At 35.8% G+C, this 16,946-nt stretch overlaps 1 protein-coding gene across 2 annotated transcripts in view; it reads left to right on the forward strand.

The window, feature by feature from the left end:
* Nucleotides 1–11,263, forward strand: part of LOC306871112 (EGF-like repeat and discoidin I-like domain-containing protein 3) — a 191,286-nt gene extending 180,023 nt beyond the window's left edge. For both annotated transcript variants that reach the window (XM_079418814.1, XM_079418815.1), the window contains one exon: nucleotides 8,768–11,263. In XM_079418814.1, coding sequence (XP_079274940.1) covers nucleotides 8,768–8,917 — 150 coding nt within the window. In that variant the 3' untranslated portion in view covers nucleotides 8,918–11,263. The remainder of the gene's footprint in view (nucleotides 1–8,767) is intronic.
* Nucleotides 11,264–16,946: the final 5,683 nt, after the last annotated feature.

Below are 16,946 nucleotides of genomic sequence, written 5' to 3' on the forward strand. Positions count from 1 at the left end.
TATTATACATTAGTCTGATTAGTCTAAATATCTTATAGACAATGCTGTAAATAATCTTTACCTCTGAAGCCTCACTGAAACCTTTGCCTCATTCACTCTCAACTCTGAATTCACTTCTGCCTCTGTCTATAGCAAATAAAGCAGTGTTTGAAACATGTACATACAGGGAATAGTGACATACAGAAGAAAATGACTAATTAAGTGCACTGCTGGACAATAACCAATCATTTGTATCCTAAATTAATTTTTAACACTTTAGAATGATAAACACATATTCACTATTAACTATGACTTTTGCCTCAAACTCTTCATTTACTGCTTATTAATAGCTTGTAAGGTAGTCGTTGTAGTTGTTAAGTTTAGGATTATGGGATGCAGAATATGGTCACGAAGAATACAGAATTAATATGTGCTTAAGTACTAATGAACAACAAATATGCAAGCTAATAATTGCCTACTGTAGTTAAAAATGATAGCTGAGAAGTTGTTCATCATACTAATGTTATTTTTTATTTTTCTATATTTGACTAATTATGTGTTTTCTATGATTGGTCCATATATAATCCTACAAACGCTTGTGTATTAATAGATTTTATACAATGTAAAAACAGCCAGGTGTTAAAAGCCACTCTATCAGTTCTTCTCAGCTGTGAAGTTTGTTTTTCTTGTGTGTCGTCCTGATTCTGCTAACAAACCTAGGCTGACTGTTTCTTGTTCATTCTTGACAACACATAAAAACGTAAAATTAGTGCAATAATGACAGAGCAGCCCTAAATGAAGATCGGTCCTGTATCAGATCAGTGCTTGAATACTTGATTGAAATACATCATGTAAGTTATAATTGGCAGAGTGTCATAATGCTGCAAACGCTGTAAAATCTCAGTTCAACATTATCTTTATTCTTATTTGAAGGGTTCTGATAACATACATACGTGTTAAAATAAAAGACGTTACAAAAGAGTTACGGAAAAATACACTGAAAATAAATAAGTGCATGTTTGTCCAGGCAGCTTTTTTTTCTCCATATAATGAACATCAAAACTTGCTAATTATTCAACAAGAGCAATAGGCAGAGTCACTCTACATTGTGCAACACTATTCGGATCCCACATGACAACTTACGCTGCTTGACTTCTTCGTAAAAAAGGAGTGAAGAGTTTCTTGCCGCTTTGAACTCATCTCGACCTCTAATGAATGATGGAGACAGCGCGGGACCGCGGGCGCGAGCCTGGGCATGTCGTGACGTCACAAACTGAGTAACATTGCCATGGAAACATAAACGTCATTTATATCTTTGAATTTTAAATCATTCTGCATTTATATACATTGCTCTATTAAAACCTCAACATGTCGAGAACACAACTGTCCAATGAAAAAGTGCTCCTGCGTAATCTACGCCCCTGGCCAAAACCTAAACTCACTTAGTGTGCTTAGCCTCAAGAGACTCGCCAAATCATTTGAAACAATCATTTTGCCAACATACTCGCATAATGCTTACTTACCCCATATTTTCCAAACAACACCTTAAAAACAGATGTTACCTGCTTCCTAACAGAAATCATCTGCTCATCTGAAGCTGTTGGCAGTGAAGACGCTGTGATTGGCACAGTCATGTACACCCATCATTGATTAGCCTCGGGTCAACATCAAGGGGTTAATTAGCCTGTGAATAGAACTATTCCCTCACAGGCAGTGGGGTCAATAGCACATTAGATGGCAGTAAATAAGATCACATCCCAAGATTAGCTGCCAGATTCCCTTCCCCCTTCCAACCATGTAGCCACATTCCCTTGCTGTGGACGTGAAGAGGGACATGAAGCTCTGTGGTCCATGGTTTTGATTAGGTTGTATATTTTACTCTTGAACCTGAAGATGGCAGTTGATTAGCAGCAATGCATAGGCTTAGAAGATTTATATCAGCATTTGAATGAAGAATGAACAGAGATGTGATTGGATTCCCATGATGGGTATGACCAGAAGGTAATATATTATAGAATCTCCTTTTGTATAACCTGTATCAGTGTCAAATCATGACTTACAACCAGGGAAATCACAAGTTCCCTTGCGTCTTTTGGGAGTCGGTGCCCTTGATGTCCTCATTGCAGAAATCAATACTGTGGAAACATTGCCCAATGGGTTAAATAGGAGGCACAGACCAGAACAGATTGGAGGGGAAATGTAAAACTCTATTTCCAGCCACTGAGCAAGAAGTTAAAGCGAAACTTAGTGACCCACAAAGGGCATAGTGGGTATTATTAAAGAGAGCACCTTCTGAATTTTAGAGGTGCTCCTCTGAAATACCTGCATTAATATCTGTGAAGACTCTTTAGACGTGATTGCCAACAGTTTTACTTAGATTTTTGGCATGTTTCGGTCACTCTTCTAAACTTATCTCTTGGTCTTGTTCTTATCACTCCGTAGTCAATAGAGCTTTCAAGCTCTACTAAAATCTTCTCACCCTCTCATATCCCAGTTGCTTTCACCTCAAGGGAGAAAATGCAATATCAGATTGTATCATATCTCTTTTTTAACCTTTTAGATTTGGACCTGATCTAATGGTAGTCTTAAAGCGCTATTTATCTGGTTTTTTGGCAATAGGGTTCTGAGGATGGTGGGCCTTGAAGATTAAATTGAGTACAGTGCATCCTACTATTTACTGTCTTCAGTTGAGATGAGCTCTAGAGCAGTAGCAGAGTTTCCCTGTCTTACACGGAATCGTTTTAGAATCACCGAACAGCCTCTTGATGGGTATGAGAAAAGGTGCCAGTTTGGTAATGGGTGAAGTGAACGATGGGCTGTGGTTTAATGGCCAAATATGAATCTATAGGGTCTGCATTACTGTCCCTTCGCCCCGTTTAAAGTCTCTTTACTACACAGTATATTGACATAATAAAATTACTAATATTGTCAAAATTAACATGTATGGTTAATTAAATATGTTTAACACTATTACCTTTTTAACACTGTTTAAGGGTTACTCAATCCCAAAATGAAAATTTTGTCATTAATCGCTTACCCCCATGTCGTTCCAAACTTGTTGTTACTGTCCCATTGACTGCCAAGTAAATAACATTGTCAAGGCCCAGAAAAGTTTTTTTGAACCACTGATGGCAGATGGACTATTTTGACAATGTCTTTCATACTTTTCTGTGCCTTGACAGTGTTATTTACTTGGCAGTCAATGGGACAGTAACAACCCTCCCAGTTTTCATCCAAAATATCTTAAATGGTGTTCTGAAGCTGAATGAAGCTTTTACAGGTTTGAAACAACATGGGGGTAAGTGATTAATGACAAAATTGTAATTTTGGGGTGGAGTAACGTATTTCTATTTATTATTAAAGTTGTTTTTGTTATGTTATTCTGTATTTCTAGAAAAAGTGATCAGAACATTTACAGCTGATTGAAATTGCAGTGCAGTTGTCTCACACATAGTACCATTTAAAAGTTTGGAGTCAGTACGATTTTTTTAAAAGTTTCTTGTGGGAAAGGCTCCATTTATTTGATCAAAAATGTATTGCTAAAAAGTAACCATATTGTAAAATATCATTAGATGTTTTCTATTTGATTATATTTTAAAATGTGATTTATTCCTGTGAATTTTCAGCCTCATTACTCTAGCCTTTGGTGTCACATGATCCTTCAGAAATCATTCTAATATGGTGATTTTGTGCTCAAATATTTCTGTTTATTATCAATATTGAAAACAGTTGTGCTGCGTAATGTTTTTGTTTAAAAACTCAAGCTGCTTTAATGAATAGAAAGTTCAATAGAATAGCATTTATTTGAAATAAAAATGCACTTACCCCAAATTTATGAAGAGCAGTGTGCTTAAGAATATGTGCAATGAATGTGTTAATGTAATATGTATGAAAAAATAAAAGATGAATCATGAATAAATATTATAATCGATTGACAGCTTTATAAATTACACAACCATAATTTGAAAACTGCCACCTGAAGCTTGCTTCAGCAAGGGGTAATGAGTAGCTCTGATAAATTGGCACGCATCTGAGTAATGACAGAAATTCGGATCAGGTCCTTATAGGATTGCTTTCCTGCTGAGTCACACCAGATCTTCTCCATTTTATCAGCCCTCGGGGGAAATAGGACAACTGTAACTGTGGAGCCCTCACATCTGATCTATTGTTCAAGATTTGTTTGCTGTGCACAGCACAACCTGTTCAGCTCCTCTCTTACTATATTGATGAGTTAAAGAAAGGAAGGAGACTGACTTAAGAAGGAGAAAATGAAAAGGAATGGTGTATTAAAAGCGATTGGGTCCTCATTTGGTCCCTGTCAGGGTGTGGGTTGTCAGCCCCTGGGGTAAATCATGCAGCCTGCCACTTCTTAAACACTTACTTTTATAGACAGTCCAGACAGTGTCAGGAAAGGGCGAGAGCTCACGCAATATCTCCATCATTAGTTAATAACATTAAATTGAGCGAGCTAGTGCACTACAGATGAGGCCGGAACAGGGCATTTTATGAATTTGGCTCAAATGAGTAAATGAGAGGGATAATGCCAGCTGGCACAAGATCAAGCAATATTAAACCTTTAGAAAGATATAAAAGATGTTGTTGTACTTAATATGTTCTCGGTTTCGTAGAAGGTGTTTTGTCCATGATTTTAAACTCTGTTTCTGTCCTGGAACATGAAATAAGAGAAATGTTGATTATAATTGAACTTTTACCAAAGAAAGAAAATAGTTCAGTGTCAATAACTTTTCATTATTTTACCAAATATTTGTTTGTGTTTGGGCTCTGTATTTATAATACGTGTTGTATCATGACATGCTAACATTACAGTAGGTTCTGTTGAAATCAGTTGTGAGGCTCAGTTGGTATTACTGTGATGAAGATGAGGTTGGCATGATAGTTATGCTGCCTTAGAAGGCAGTAGTCTATGTAGGCAGTGAGGCAGGTTTTGAAAAGGGCAAATTATGTGACACCAGTGATCGTACAATTCTGTGTTATATCAAAGCAAATCACATTTCAGAAATGTTGAGCCTTGTACACAATCATTGCTCTGTCCCACCACTGAAAGTCAAGGGAATTCCCAGCTCTCTCACACACACACACACACACACACACAGCTAAATCTTCCTTCAGCTCATATAAAAATCGTGTAATATTGAGTATTTTTGTTTTGTTTCTTTAATCATACTACGATAACATGGATATATTTTGCCTAGAAATTATATTGGGGGGGGGGGGGGCAGTGAATTAAATATTTATTTTCAGGGGTGTAAAATACTAGTCATTTTTATATGATTATTATTGTGGAGGATTTGTACTTTTGAACTATAGTGCTATTTGAACTGGCCACTTGTACTTGAAATTATAACATTTCTAAAGGGGAAAAAATAGTATTACTTTATACTCTTTTTATTTATTACTTTTTACACTTTTGTGTTTTATTTTCTTCCATTTTACACACATTAAATGTGCTAAAGGGAAGCAGAAATATGAGATCTGGAAATGGAAAGCAGCCCAAGATGGCTAGATCTCAAGGACCTGTTTGAGTAGAGATCATTTCAGAAAGGTAGAAAGGTGCTTGGTTGTTTAATGGTTTAGCTGTTAGCTGTCTATGTAATATATTGATGTCTCAGTCTGTGTCAGTTGATCTGTCAATCAGATTTAGAGTCAGTCCATGCTCAGATGTAATATGCAGATCTCTCTACAGACAAGCTTGTTTTGCCGTGCTGCCAAAGGACTTGCGATTGCCTTTCCACTTTGAGCATCACTCAAGGGATGTTTACACTGATTCAGCTCCATATGAAGGACCCACTTCAAAGGACGTGTTTATGAATTGAGCAGTCTTGCAGCTTGAAGAGGCTATGAAGTGATAAAGTGTCCTCCCCTTGTGATCGAACTCCAAAAGCCCTCACCTCTAAATAGAATATCTGCTATACCTGATGCACAAACTTAGATAATCCTCCATTTGTTTCTGCATGCCTTAACACTCATTCAGTGCTCTAAAGACAGCTTTCAGTTCCACGGCTTTGCGGTGATGAGCAGAGCAATGCAAGGATTAGATTAAGCAGTAAACACCAGGTACAGATTTATGGGATGTCTTAGAGATGGATTTGTTTTCTTTGCAGCTTTTATGCATAATCGTTCCAAATGTTCTTGGGTGTGCAGGGAGAGAAGGTAATTGAGAGTGACTTGTTTCCATCATTTCTTCAGAGGGTACATCAGAAGAGTGAGATGTCTCATTTGGTTACAGTCACAGAAAGCAAAAGCGTTCACTGGAGTTTTAGTGTTCACTGTTGCGTGAAAGACTGAAATGGATAAGTACCATAAAAGAGATGTGCACTACATTACACCTCTGTGAGTCTGTTTTTATTCAGCAGCTTTTACCAGTTGAATGGCAACAGTATCTGTTATTCAAGTAATTAACCTTACCCGGTGAGTCATGTTCATTTTAATTTTAGAGAACTTCAGCTGAAACTGTCTTAATTAAACAATTGAAAAAAAAAAATCATAATGTGATTCTAGATTTTCAATAAGCTATTATACTTGGATCAAATCAAATGATATTACATCCATTTCATCACAACTTCACAAAAGATGGTACAATTTAACCTTACAGTATCCTGGAGTCAGTTTACATTTACCTTTGAATGCAACAGCTTATACATTGTTGTTATTATTATTATTTTTATGAATGTGTAATATTTGTATCATGGACACTGTATTGTGACTTCTTACCAATCAGTTTAAGAGTTAAGTTCAGTCTTTACAGTTTAGGGGTATAATGTTACACATATTCATACCAAAAAATTTCTGTACAGGTCTTTTGGTTTGACACATATGTGTACCAAATGAATACAGCATTCTTTTAACTGTTTAATGCATTTGAAAGCTGTTTTCCTCAGTACAGAAATTATATTATATGGTTAAATCCTTGTCTTTAAATATAAGAAAGTCATGCCTGTATTTCCATTTTGCATTAAGAATCCTCCTGACAGCAAGCAATGTTAAACTTAAAGAATGAGTGCCGGAGCGCATGCATGCATGTCTAATAGATGGAGCGCAATAAAATGGGAGCACAATAATTCTGACTTAAATGCCAATTTTGCTATAATAATTTGCATTCAAAAGTGGAAGCATTTCAAATCCTTAGCCCATTTCCAACATCACCATAAAGTGCAGTACAGTTTCAGCATTGACAATTTATTTATATTTAAAGACAGAGGCATAGTTTGCACACTGTTTTAAAATTAAAATAAAATAAAATAGGAAGGAAGAAAGAATTAACTTTTTTTTCTCCCACTGTACCAAAAACATAGCAAAACTATTTGTGTAACTTCACAAGATATTTTTAATTTTAAATTGTTAAATAGCAGTCAAGTTATCCATCAGATGATACCGTTTATTTTTATAAACAAATCATGAGGATCTAAAACTGGGTGACTTCTCATAGTGCCTTCTGTACAAGGCCTCAAATTAATTGGTGAATAGAAACAGCTCTGATGGACTCGTTGTGAACCATTTGATTTATATTTGCATATTAACAAAAAAGACTAAAAAATACCCTCATGCTACAAAAAAATAATTTTTCAGTGCTCTTCCACAACACTGGCTGCATATACACTCTAGTTTGATTCTGCATGTACTGTACTGTAATTGGCCATATTGGAATCACACAGGTGCCTGAGGTGTCTTCAGGGTTATAGAATGTTAATGAAAGATGTAAGAGTGGCCTAATAAATCTCTTATGAATTTCCCACCATACTGTCTATGGACACTGACAGCCGAAGTATGCAGACTTTATCATTATTGAAGCCTGGCGGGAAATGCTTGGCACTGAAAGACTTTCCTGTGCATGTAGATTCCCTGCAAACACGCAGGCCATCGGATGAGAAGTTCAGCGAATGAGTTCATGTTTTGAGCTGCCCTTTTGACTAATCAATTTTTTATGACATTTCCCCCCGCTCTGCCTCGAAGTACATTGGAGAGAGTCGAGTTGCAAAACACAAGATTGGTTGCATGGTGCAGAAGGGAAAGCTGATTTGGTGTGGAAGGAGAGAGAGGGAGGGAATATGTCACACATTTATGTAATGCTTGTGACACCAGCAATTAGACACACAGGATCTCTGTGTTTTTATTGTTTACTCTCTGCTGATGAATATGCGCTGTCAGAGCTCGGGGAGCTCAGCAAAATTTGTCTTTGAAGCCCACTTGAAGACTTAGTTCCCAACCAACCTCTTTGTTGCTTGCTGATTTTTCCCCATCTCTGAACTCTTTACACCGAACATGCTTCAGCTCTGTTTGCCATCAGCATCAGCGCACTCAAGGGTTATTCATAAATCATGAACTGTATTTCCTTTCTCTAACTCTGTATTGTAAATGCTCACTATATGATTGATGGGTAAATGTGTTTGTATACATCTGCTGCAGGAAATACAAAGTCAAGCTGATTTCATCAAGAGCAAATTAAATAACTGACTGGATGTTTACAGTGAATTAGTTTATATTTCTTTTGAACTTAAATTAGCGGCCTGTGAGCCAAAATGAATTGTGGATCGGATGTGATCAGTTCACAATACCAAAGTGAAATATTGTGAAATATTCTTACAATTTAAAATAACTGTTTTCTATTTGAATATATTTTAAAATGTAATATAAATATTATAGAGTAGCTTTTTGTTATCAAATATTCCCATTTTTTTTTTTTTTTTTGCATTTGGTTAAATAGGTCTGCTATATTTAATTAAAATGAATCATTGTATGATTTGGGAATTTTTCGTTTTCTTTCCAACAGGTCTTTCAAGGAAATTTTGATAATGACACCCACAGAAAGAATGTGATAAATCCTCCCATCTATGCCAGATTCATCCGAATTCTTCCATGGTCATGGTACGGAAGAATCACTTTGCGCGCAGAGTTACTGGGATGCACAGAGGAAGAGTAAAGACCCCTATTCATTTTCTCTTTGCAACACTTTGGTCCATATTCAATATAAACTGTGCTTGTAAAACATCTACAATTAAAACTGGTTTCATCTCATCTGAATTTTCCATTTTTGTAATAGTATGATTTGTTTTAGGTTTTATTCCTAAAGAGGTTGGATTTAGTTATCTCTCGTGCCCTGCTTTTTTTTGTCCTCTTATGGTCTGTGCCATTTATTGATTTTTTTTTTTTTTTTTGTTAAGCCAATTAGAGGGTGGGGGTTATTTCACTGTGGTTTTTTTCGCAGTGGAACAAAAGCCACTGTGCAGTGTCACTTTAAACCAGAACAAAAAAATCACATGCAATGCTTTTTGGGCCATAATCAAACACATAACAGAAAAGACTAACATTAAAATGTAAAATATCTTTCTACTTTCATTTTAATAGCAGGCCTGACTGAAGTTATATCACAACTGACACTGACATTGTTGTGTGGACAAAAAATATGATGGTATTGTATTATATGTAAAACACAAAATAACTGCATGATGCAAAAATTAATAGAAGTATAAGACAACAAGATGTATAAGTTTAAATTAAAGCATTTCGTAGATCATTTTTATCAATCATTTCAAATTTTTATTATCTGTTTTCCTGTACTTTTCTATAGACACTGTTACATGCCCCATAACGTAATGACATGCCATAATAAGAGCAACACAGAATGGGAAGCACCTATTACAGACGAACCTTAACCAATTTCACACACAGACAATTGTGAAAGTGACGTGATATGTAGCCAAGTATGGTAACCCATACTCGAAATTTGTGCTCTGCACTTATCTCATCCTAAGTGCACCCAAACACCTGGAGCAGTGGGCAGCCATTTATGCTGCGGCGCCCGGGGAGCAGTTGGGGGTTCAAGGCCTCACTCAAGGGCACCTCAGTCGTGGTATTGAAGGTGGAAGAGAGCAATGTACATTCACTCCCCCCACCTAACTCCTGCCGGACCTGAGACTCAAACTCACAACCTTTGGGTCACGAGTCCGACTCTCTAACCATTAGGCCACGACTTCCCCCTCATTGTTGGAAAGTTATGAAGGTAAAGGTACATTCACCTACAGCTTGTAACAACAACAGAAAAATTAAGAAAATAATGTCCTTGGAAATTAATTCTTTAGAAGTTTTTTTTTTTATGTATACAATATTGTTTAACTTCCAGATGTCTCAGTTTTTCAGGCTGTTTACCTATTGATTAACTGTACTACTGTATTTTATATTATTTTTCCTTGATTGTAAAAACCTCAGGATAGATGTCATCTTTTTTTAGTACTTACAATCATACGATTAGAAAAAAAACTGCTGGAATGCAAAATCCCTTTGAAATCCCACATTTGTATGTGCTTGTTAGAAAATGTGAAGGAATATTAAGATACAAAAATGTATTGTATGGTGGGATTATTCTTTTTTTTCCCCTTTGCATATAATGAAGACACAGATAAATAACAGCTTTCACGTATACAGATGTTAGGTAATCATCAAAATCAATTATTCATTTCAAAGGTGAGCACCGTTGGGTTGTGAAATCACATTTTATTTGCTACATTTCTGGAAATGTTCAGGGCTCATGACATACATGTAATATATATATACATTAACCCATGAGACGGGGGAGGGGATTTAACACTATTTGTACAGTCTTGAATGTGAAAAAAAAGAACATTCAGCATATATCATACACCAGAATCAGCATATACATCACGTACAGTACCATATTTTTTAACTAAAAGATAAATGTTGGCATCATGTTTCTGTTTATCATGATTATCGACATATATTGAAATAATATCAGTAATTCTTGTCTAACATTTCCCTGTGTCTGTGAAATTCTTCTCTAACATTGTTCAAATGACTTGTGTGCACATTTAACAGTTTTGTACAGACCTTTTGAGGGTGACTGTGTATTAAGAAGAAAAAAAACGAAGTATGAGGTCCACAGGCACATTTTTGAAAAAAATAAATAACAAAATATGTACATTGGTGGGTCTGATAGTCCAGCATTTTCATTACATGTGCTGTGAATAGTGATCGTTTGAAAACAAATTATAGAGTTAAAGACGAGAGACCCAGTGGGCCACATACTCTTTTTTTTTTTTTTTTTTTTTGCATTTATGCTGTCAGCTGTTCCAAAAAAAAAAAAAAAAAAAAAAAATGTCATATTTCTTTTTTATTCATACCGTGTCAAGCAAGTGCTATATGGTAAAACGTACCAATTATACACTATTAGTTTAAGCGAAGTGTACAAAGGAGGACAGCCATTGCTAACATATAGACAGCTCTTTTGTTTGACAAATAAAAAACATCTGTGAAAAATCTTTTGACTTCTGTCTATTGCTTTCATGTGTTATGATTTCACAGTTTGTTTGAAGAAAAAACAAAAAAAGAGAACTCTCCTGTTGTTTGTTCCAGTACATGATTTGGTATGCAGCTTGTGTTTTTTTTTTTTTAATTGCTTTCCTCTTTCTCCAAGCTATTCTTTGTTCAGAATCGCACAACATACAGCCTATGAATGTGATGTCAGATCATATACTGCTTATGGCACTTCATGTGAAGGGAAGGAAAAAACAAAAAAGCAGAAGAAATCTTCGGGAGATGTCCAGACATGCCCAACTGTGGTGTCTAGCAATGAATTTGTAACCTCAGTGCCACACTACATTTTATAGAATGAAATAGAGATTTTTTTTAAAAAGAACTATGCAGCTTGTTTCTGCCACAGGATAAAAATAAATAAATAAATAAAATTGAAAATGAATTTTTTTATTATTAATGTTTACTTTTTTATTGACTTTTTATCTCACAATTTTGACTTTTTTTATTGACTTTTTATCTCACAATTTTGACTTTTTTATTGACTTTTTATCTCACAATTTTGACTCTTTTTATGGCATTGCAAGATATAAACTCAGAATTGTTAGATACAAATGCAAAAGTGCGATGTAAACTCAGAATTGCAAGATATAAATGTACAACTGTGATACATAAACTCAGAAATACAATAAAGTCAGACTTTTTTTCTCAGAATTGCAAGGAAAAAAGTCAGAATTATGAGATATCAGCTCAGAATTGTAATATGTAACCTCAGAATTGTGAGAAACAAAGTCTAAATTGCCCATTTGTTTTTATTCCATGGTAGAAACACAGTGACAGCATTGCATGCAATCTTCTTCGGGGAAAAATATCAACCTGATATTATAAATGTTGTATTGTTAGTGCAATAGATGTGGATAAACAGAAAGCACACAGGGTGATCTTTCTGACAATGCCTCTAATAGACTTTATACAGCTGTCTTACATGCTTGAAACCCATGCAAGAAGAGATTTGTATGGGTGTTTTGAGACCTGCAATCTAAAATCAGCTTTCTCAGTCAGCCTATTTCTGAGCACAATGGCATGAGGTGTTAGCATGAGGCTATTGTACATTTCTGATTGTGCTGCTGGATTATTAATGCACATGAGTGATCGCTAGGAAACCGCTCCTTTGCAGCTGAAGGCATGAGGTGGGCATGGTGCCATAATCAAAAAGCAGGAAAAGGGAAAAGGAGGATTTGTGATTAGCAAACATGCTGGGATCGCTTCCATACTAAAGGTTATCCTGATTCATTTTGATTTTCCCGTCGCAAATTAGAATTGCTTTCAGGATAACAGCTGATTGCTTCTGCCCATGGCATCGTTCAGTGAAAACGATCAGTCTTAAGATACACAGCTGTGTGCTACACATGCAAATCACATACTAACAGAAGATTAAATTCTTCAATCAATAGGTCATAGGTCTTGGAGATCTCTGCATTCAGTAGTTTGGTGCTCATTCAAAAAATCGTACACATTGAGAAGAGTGAAGAGTCGTCTGAATGGTCTACACTCACATGAAATGAAGACTGTAGTCATAACAGTTTTCTATAAAAATTATTTTAAGGTGTACAGGATAATCAAAGCTGAACCCACATTACTCGTATTTTATGAAGTGGCAATTTTGTATGAATTTTTCATATGATTGAAATTGTAAAGTTAGAAAGTAAGCATTACATTCCAAGTAGTTATAATTTGGCAAAAAAAAAAAAACATAAACATCAATACTGCATACACAAGATGGAAAGATAGTAATTAAAACAACAACAACCTGTGTTGTCTATGCAGTAGAAAGGTGGGTAGATCTGGGTCCAAGTAACACTGTTTATACACTTACCAACATTGGTATCAGTACAAATCTGGTTTAAAATCTGTGAACTCGTCCATTGAAAGTAGACAAAGAACATCAATGCTAGCTAATGCTAGTGGAAGAACTTACGCAAATTAGCATAGGGCTCTTGCAAAGTCCTCCAGACAGTGTGAAAATGCTAGTCATATGCCATTAATGTTTCTTCATGCTGATTTAACCATTACAAGATTGTTTTGATGCTGTAGAGCTTACAGCTCATGAAAGTAAAAATATTAGAATATTTCCTAAGACCAATCAAATATGGGGTAGAGTCTGGAGCAACTTTACCACTCACAAGGTGCATGAAAACAACTAAATACAGGAATGTGAGGAAAAATTCCAGCATTACTTGTGAAAAAGGGAATTTTTCCTCACATTCCTCTAAGATCAGTAAAAATAAGGATTTGCAAAACAGAAAAGTTCAAGTTATTTAAATTATGTTCATTTATGCACTCAGTACTTGAGTGCTCCTTTAGCAGTTCCTTTAGCACAAACTCCAGCATCAGTGAGGTGTGGCATGGAAGCGATCAGCCTGTGGCACTGTTGAGTCACTATTGAGCCTTCAGCTCGTCTGTATGGTTGGATCGACTGTTTCTCATCTTTCTCTTGAAAATATCCCATACATTCCATATGGGGTTTAGGTCAGGCATGTTGGACTTTATAAAACAACAATGGACCAACCACAGCAGATGTCACGGCACCCCAAATCATGACTGACTTCGGAAACTTCACACTGGACTTCAAGCAGCTTGGATTCTGTGCCTCTCCAGTCTTCCTCCAGACTCCAGACCTTGATTTCCAAATGAAATGAAAAATGTACTTTTACCTGAAAAGAGGACTTTGGACCACTGAGCAACAGTCCAGTTCTTTTTCTCCTTAGCCCAGGTAAGATATGCTTCTGGCATTGTTTCTGTTACAGAAGTGGCTTGGTAGCCCTTTTCCTGAAGACGTCTGAGTGTGGTGACTCTTATACACTGACTCCAGCTTCAGTCCACTCATTGTGAAGCTCTCCCAAGTGTTTGAATCGGCTTTGCTTGACGGTATTCTCAAGCTTGCGGCCATCCCTGTTGCTTGTGCTCATTTTCTAATTTCTTCCTTCCAGTCAACTTTGCATTTAACATGATTTGATACAGCACTCTGTGAACAGCCATCCCCTTTCAGTAATGACCTTCTGTAACTTACCCTCTTTGTGGAAGGTGTCAGTGATTGTCTTCTGGACTATTGCCAAGTCAGCAGTCTTCCCCATTATAGTGGTTTCAAAGAACAAGAGATACCTGGAATTTATACTGTATGGATGGGCATTTAATGAAACTCAAATGTAAATATTCTAATATTTTGAGATACTGGATTTTTGAACTGTAAGCTCTAATCATCAAAATGAAAAAACAACAACAACAAAAAACCTTTTGAAATGTTTTACTTTACATGCAATGTATCTAGAATATATAAAAGTTTCACTTTTTGAAATAAGTTACATAAAAATGAACTTTTTCGCAATATTCAAATTTTTTGATATGCACCTGCTCTGTACATGTTAGGTTTATAAAAGTAAGAGATGACAGGGGCTGTTGACACTATCTTGTGTGTCTCTCATGACCATGTCAGACTGTGTGTTTGAGTCTCAAACAATAATATCTTCTGACTGGAAGAAAATCTTTGATTGTTTACCTCTTGAAAGAACACTAGATGCCTGGAGAGTGAGTGTTTAATTTAGCACACCCTTAATCCTCAGCATACTGTTCACAAAAGCACACGGATGAGAAGATACTTGGAAGCTGGAAGAAGTAATTTGAATGTATTTATAAACCTGTACAGATTTCATATGAGGTTACATTCATATTGGTATGACTCTATCTCTCTACTTCCTCTCTTTCGTTCTTGAACATATTGCTGGGATGTTGCTTTTTGTTTATACATCATGAATATTCCATATCTGTTTGGAATGCAGTGTTAGTTTACTACTGTGCTGAGCCACTCTGGCAAGAAGCCACCCTGTGTGTAAAACAAACATTTCAACAAGCAGATATTACACATGCAAATGTGCCTGAGCTGTGAGCAGAAGAAATGCTATGCTTTTGAGAAACATGTTTTACAGAAATATTTAGCCCCCACTTTTTGGTTTCATAACAAAAGACATCTGTGAGCAGCAATTACAGAGCTGAGCATGGGGAATGATGCACTAAACATGACCTTAAGAGTCGGAAGATGTAATAACCATTTCTTCTTAGCACAAACAACATTTTAATAATCTAAATCAATTATTTTTAAGAATGCAATTTTACAGCACCACTGGAAAAAGCTTTTGAAAACTATTACAAAATGCACCACCTATTGATCAAAAGTCGTAAATATGACGAAAACTCTTGATTGCTCAGCCTGTAATTATGGTTCTTTTCGGGCTGTCTCCTATTTTCTTTATGACGCGAAAAGAACTAAAAATACTCCATGAGTTTTGATCGTACAGATAAGAAAAAAAGTATCGTTTGGAACTGCAAATGGTCTACTTTTATTTGTGTATAGTCATAATAACAACAAAGCAATATGCTTTTATCTGCCGGCTCTGTCTCTGTCAACTCTCTTCACAGACGTGTAAATAAAACATCATGAAACACCGCGAATACTCGCCTCAAATACATGAGCAATATAGGCTATGTATAGAAAGCTTGAAATGTCTACTTTTAAATGAAGTAAGTCAGGTCCGAAACAAATATTCTATGTTAAAGTAATCTGTATGAAACCAACGGATGTCCAGTTTTCCGTCTCAACTCATTATATGTAACGCGGTCACGCCCATCCGTCGTTCGCGCCTTTCACATTCAAACATCCACATGAGGAGCCTGCTAATGTAAACGCCCACATCGCCTCCGCGCCGTAAACAAACAAGTTCATCCAGACTACTTTCTGTTTCTGGAAGCAGATTTGCTGAGAGAAATAACCCAGAATTTAAAATGTGTTGTTGTTGTTTTTTCCGTCAGAGCACATAAACAATATACACTATGAAAATGCCAGGTTCAAAAGCTTGGAGTCAGTATACAGGTATATAGAAATTAAAACTTTTATTTAGCACACAATTGATGATAAAGACATGTATCATGTTACAAACAATGCTGTACTTCTGAACTTTCTATTCATCAAAAAAAAGATAAATAAATAAATAAAAAATTATTCTCAGCTCCTTTCAACATAATAATAATAATTAGAATGATTTCTGAAGGATCATGTGACTGGAATAATGATGCAAAAAAGTCAGCTTTGATTATTCCTAATATAATATTTAACTGCACTCGCAAGTGAATCTCTAAATATATTCTAAATAATAATATATTCTATAGCTAAATATATTCTAAATAAACTTCAAACACAAAATATATACATTTATTTTGTCCTCACATTCTTTCGTATAACTCTTCCCTCTCAGTCACATACCTGACTGATGGCTCATTATGAAGCTCATTATGCAGGCCTTTGTCTTCTCAGGTGTGAGTGAATGTGAAGGTTGAGGCCTTCTCGCATAGATCCTTTATAATCAAAAAGTGACTTAGACAATTTCAAACAATATATTGTTTTCTGTGAGCAAGTAAGATAATTTTCACAGTATTTTGAAGCAAAAACTCTAGACTACAATATCCAGTTCTCAAAAGTCTTGTGAACAATTTTCTGTATGTTTTTTATGGCCTTATTTCAGTGACTTCAAGATTTTCGTTTTTCACTAACCACGCATAAACGTTGCTTTCTCAAAAAAACAATCATGTACATAAATGCTGCAAACATATTATTGTAGCCCAGTTTGTGCTGT

The sequence above is a fragment of the Barbus barbus genome, assembly GCF_936440315.1.
Source record: "Barbus barbus genome assembly, chromosome: 6".
Lineage (NCBI taxonomy): Eukaryota > Metazoa > Chordata > Actinopteri > Cypriniformes > Cyprinidae > Barbus > Barbus barbus.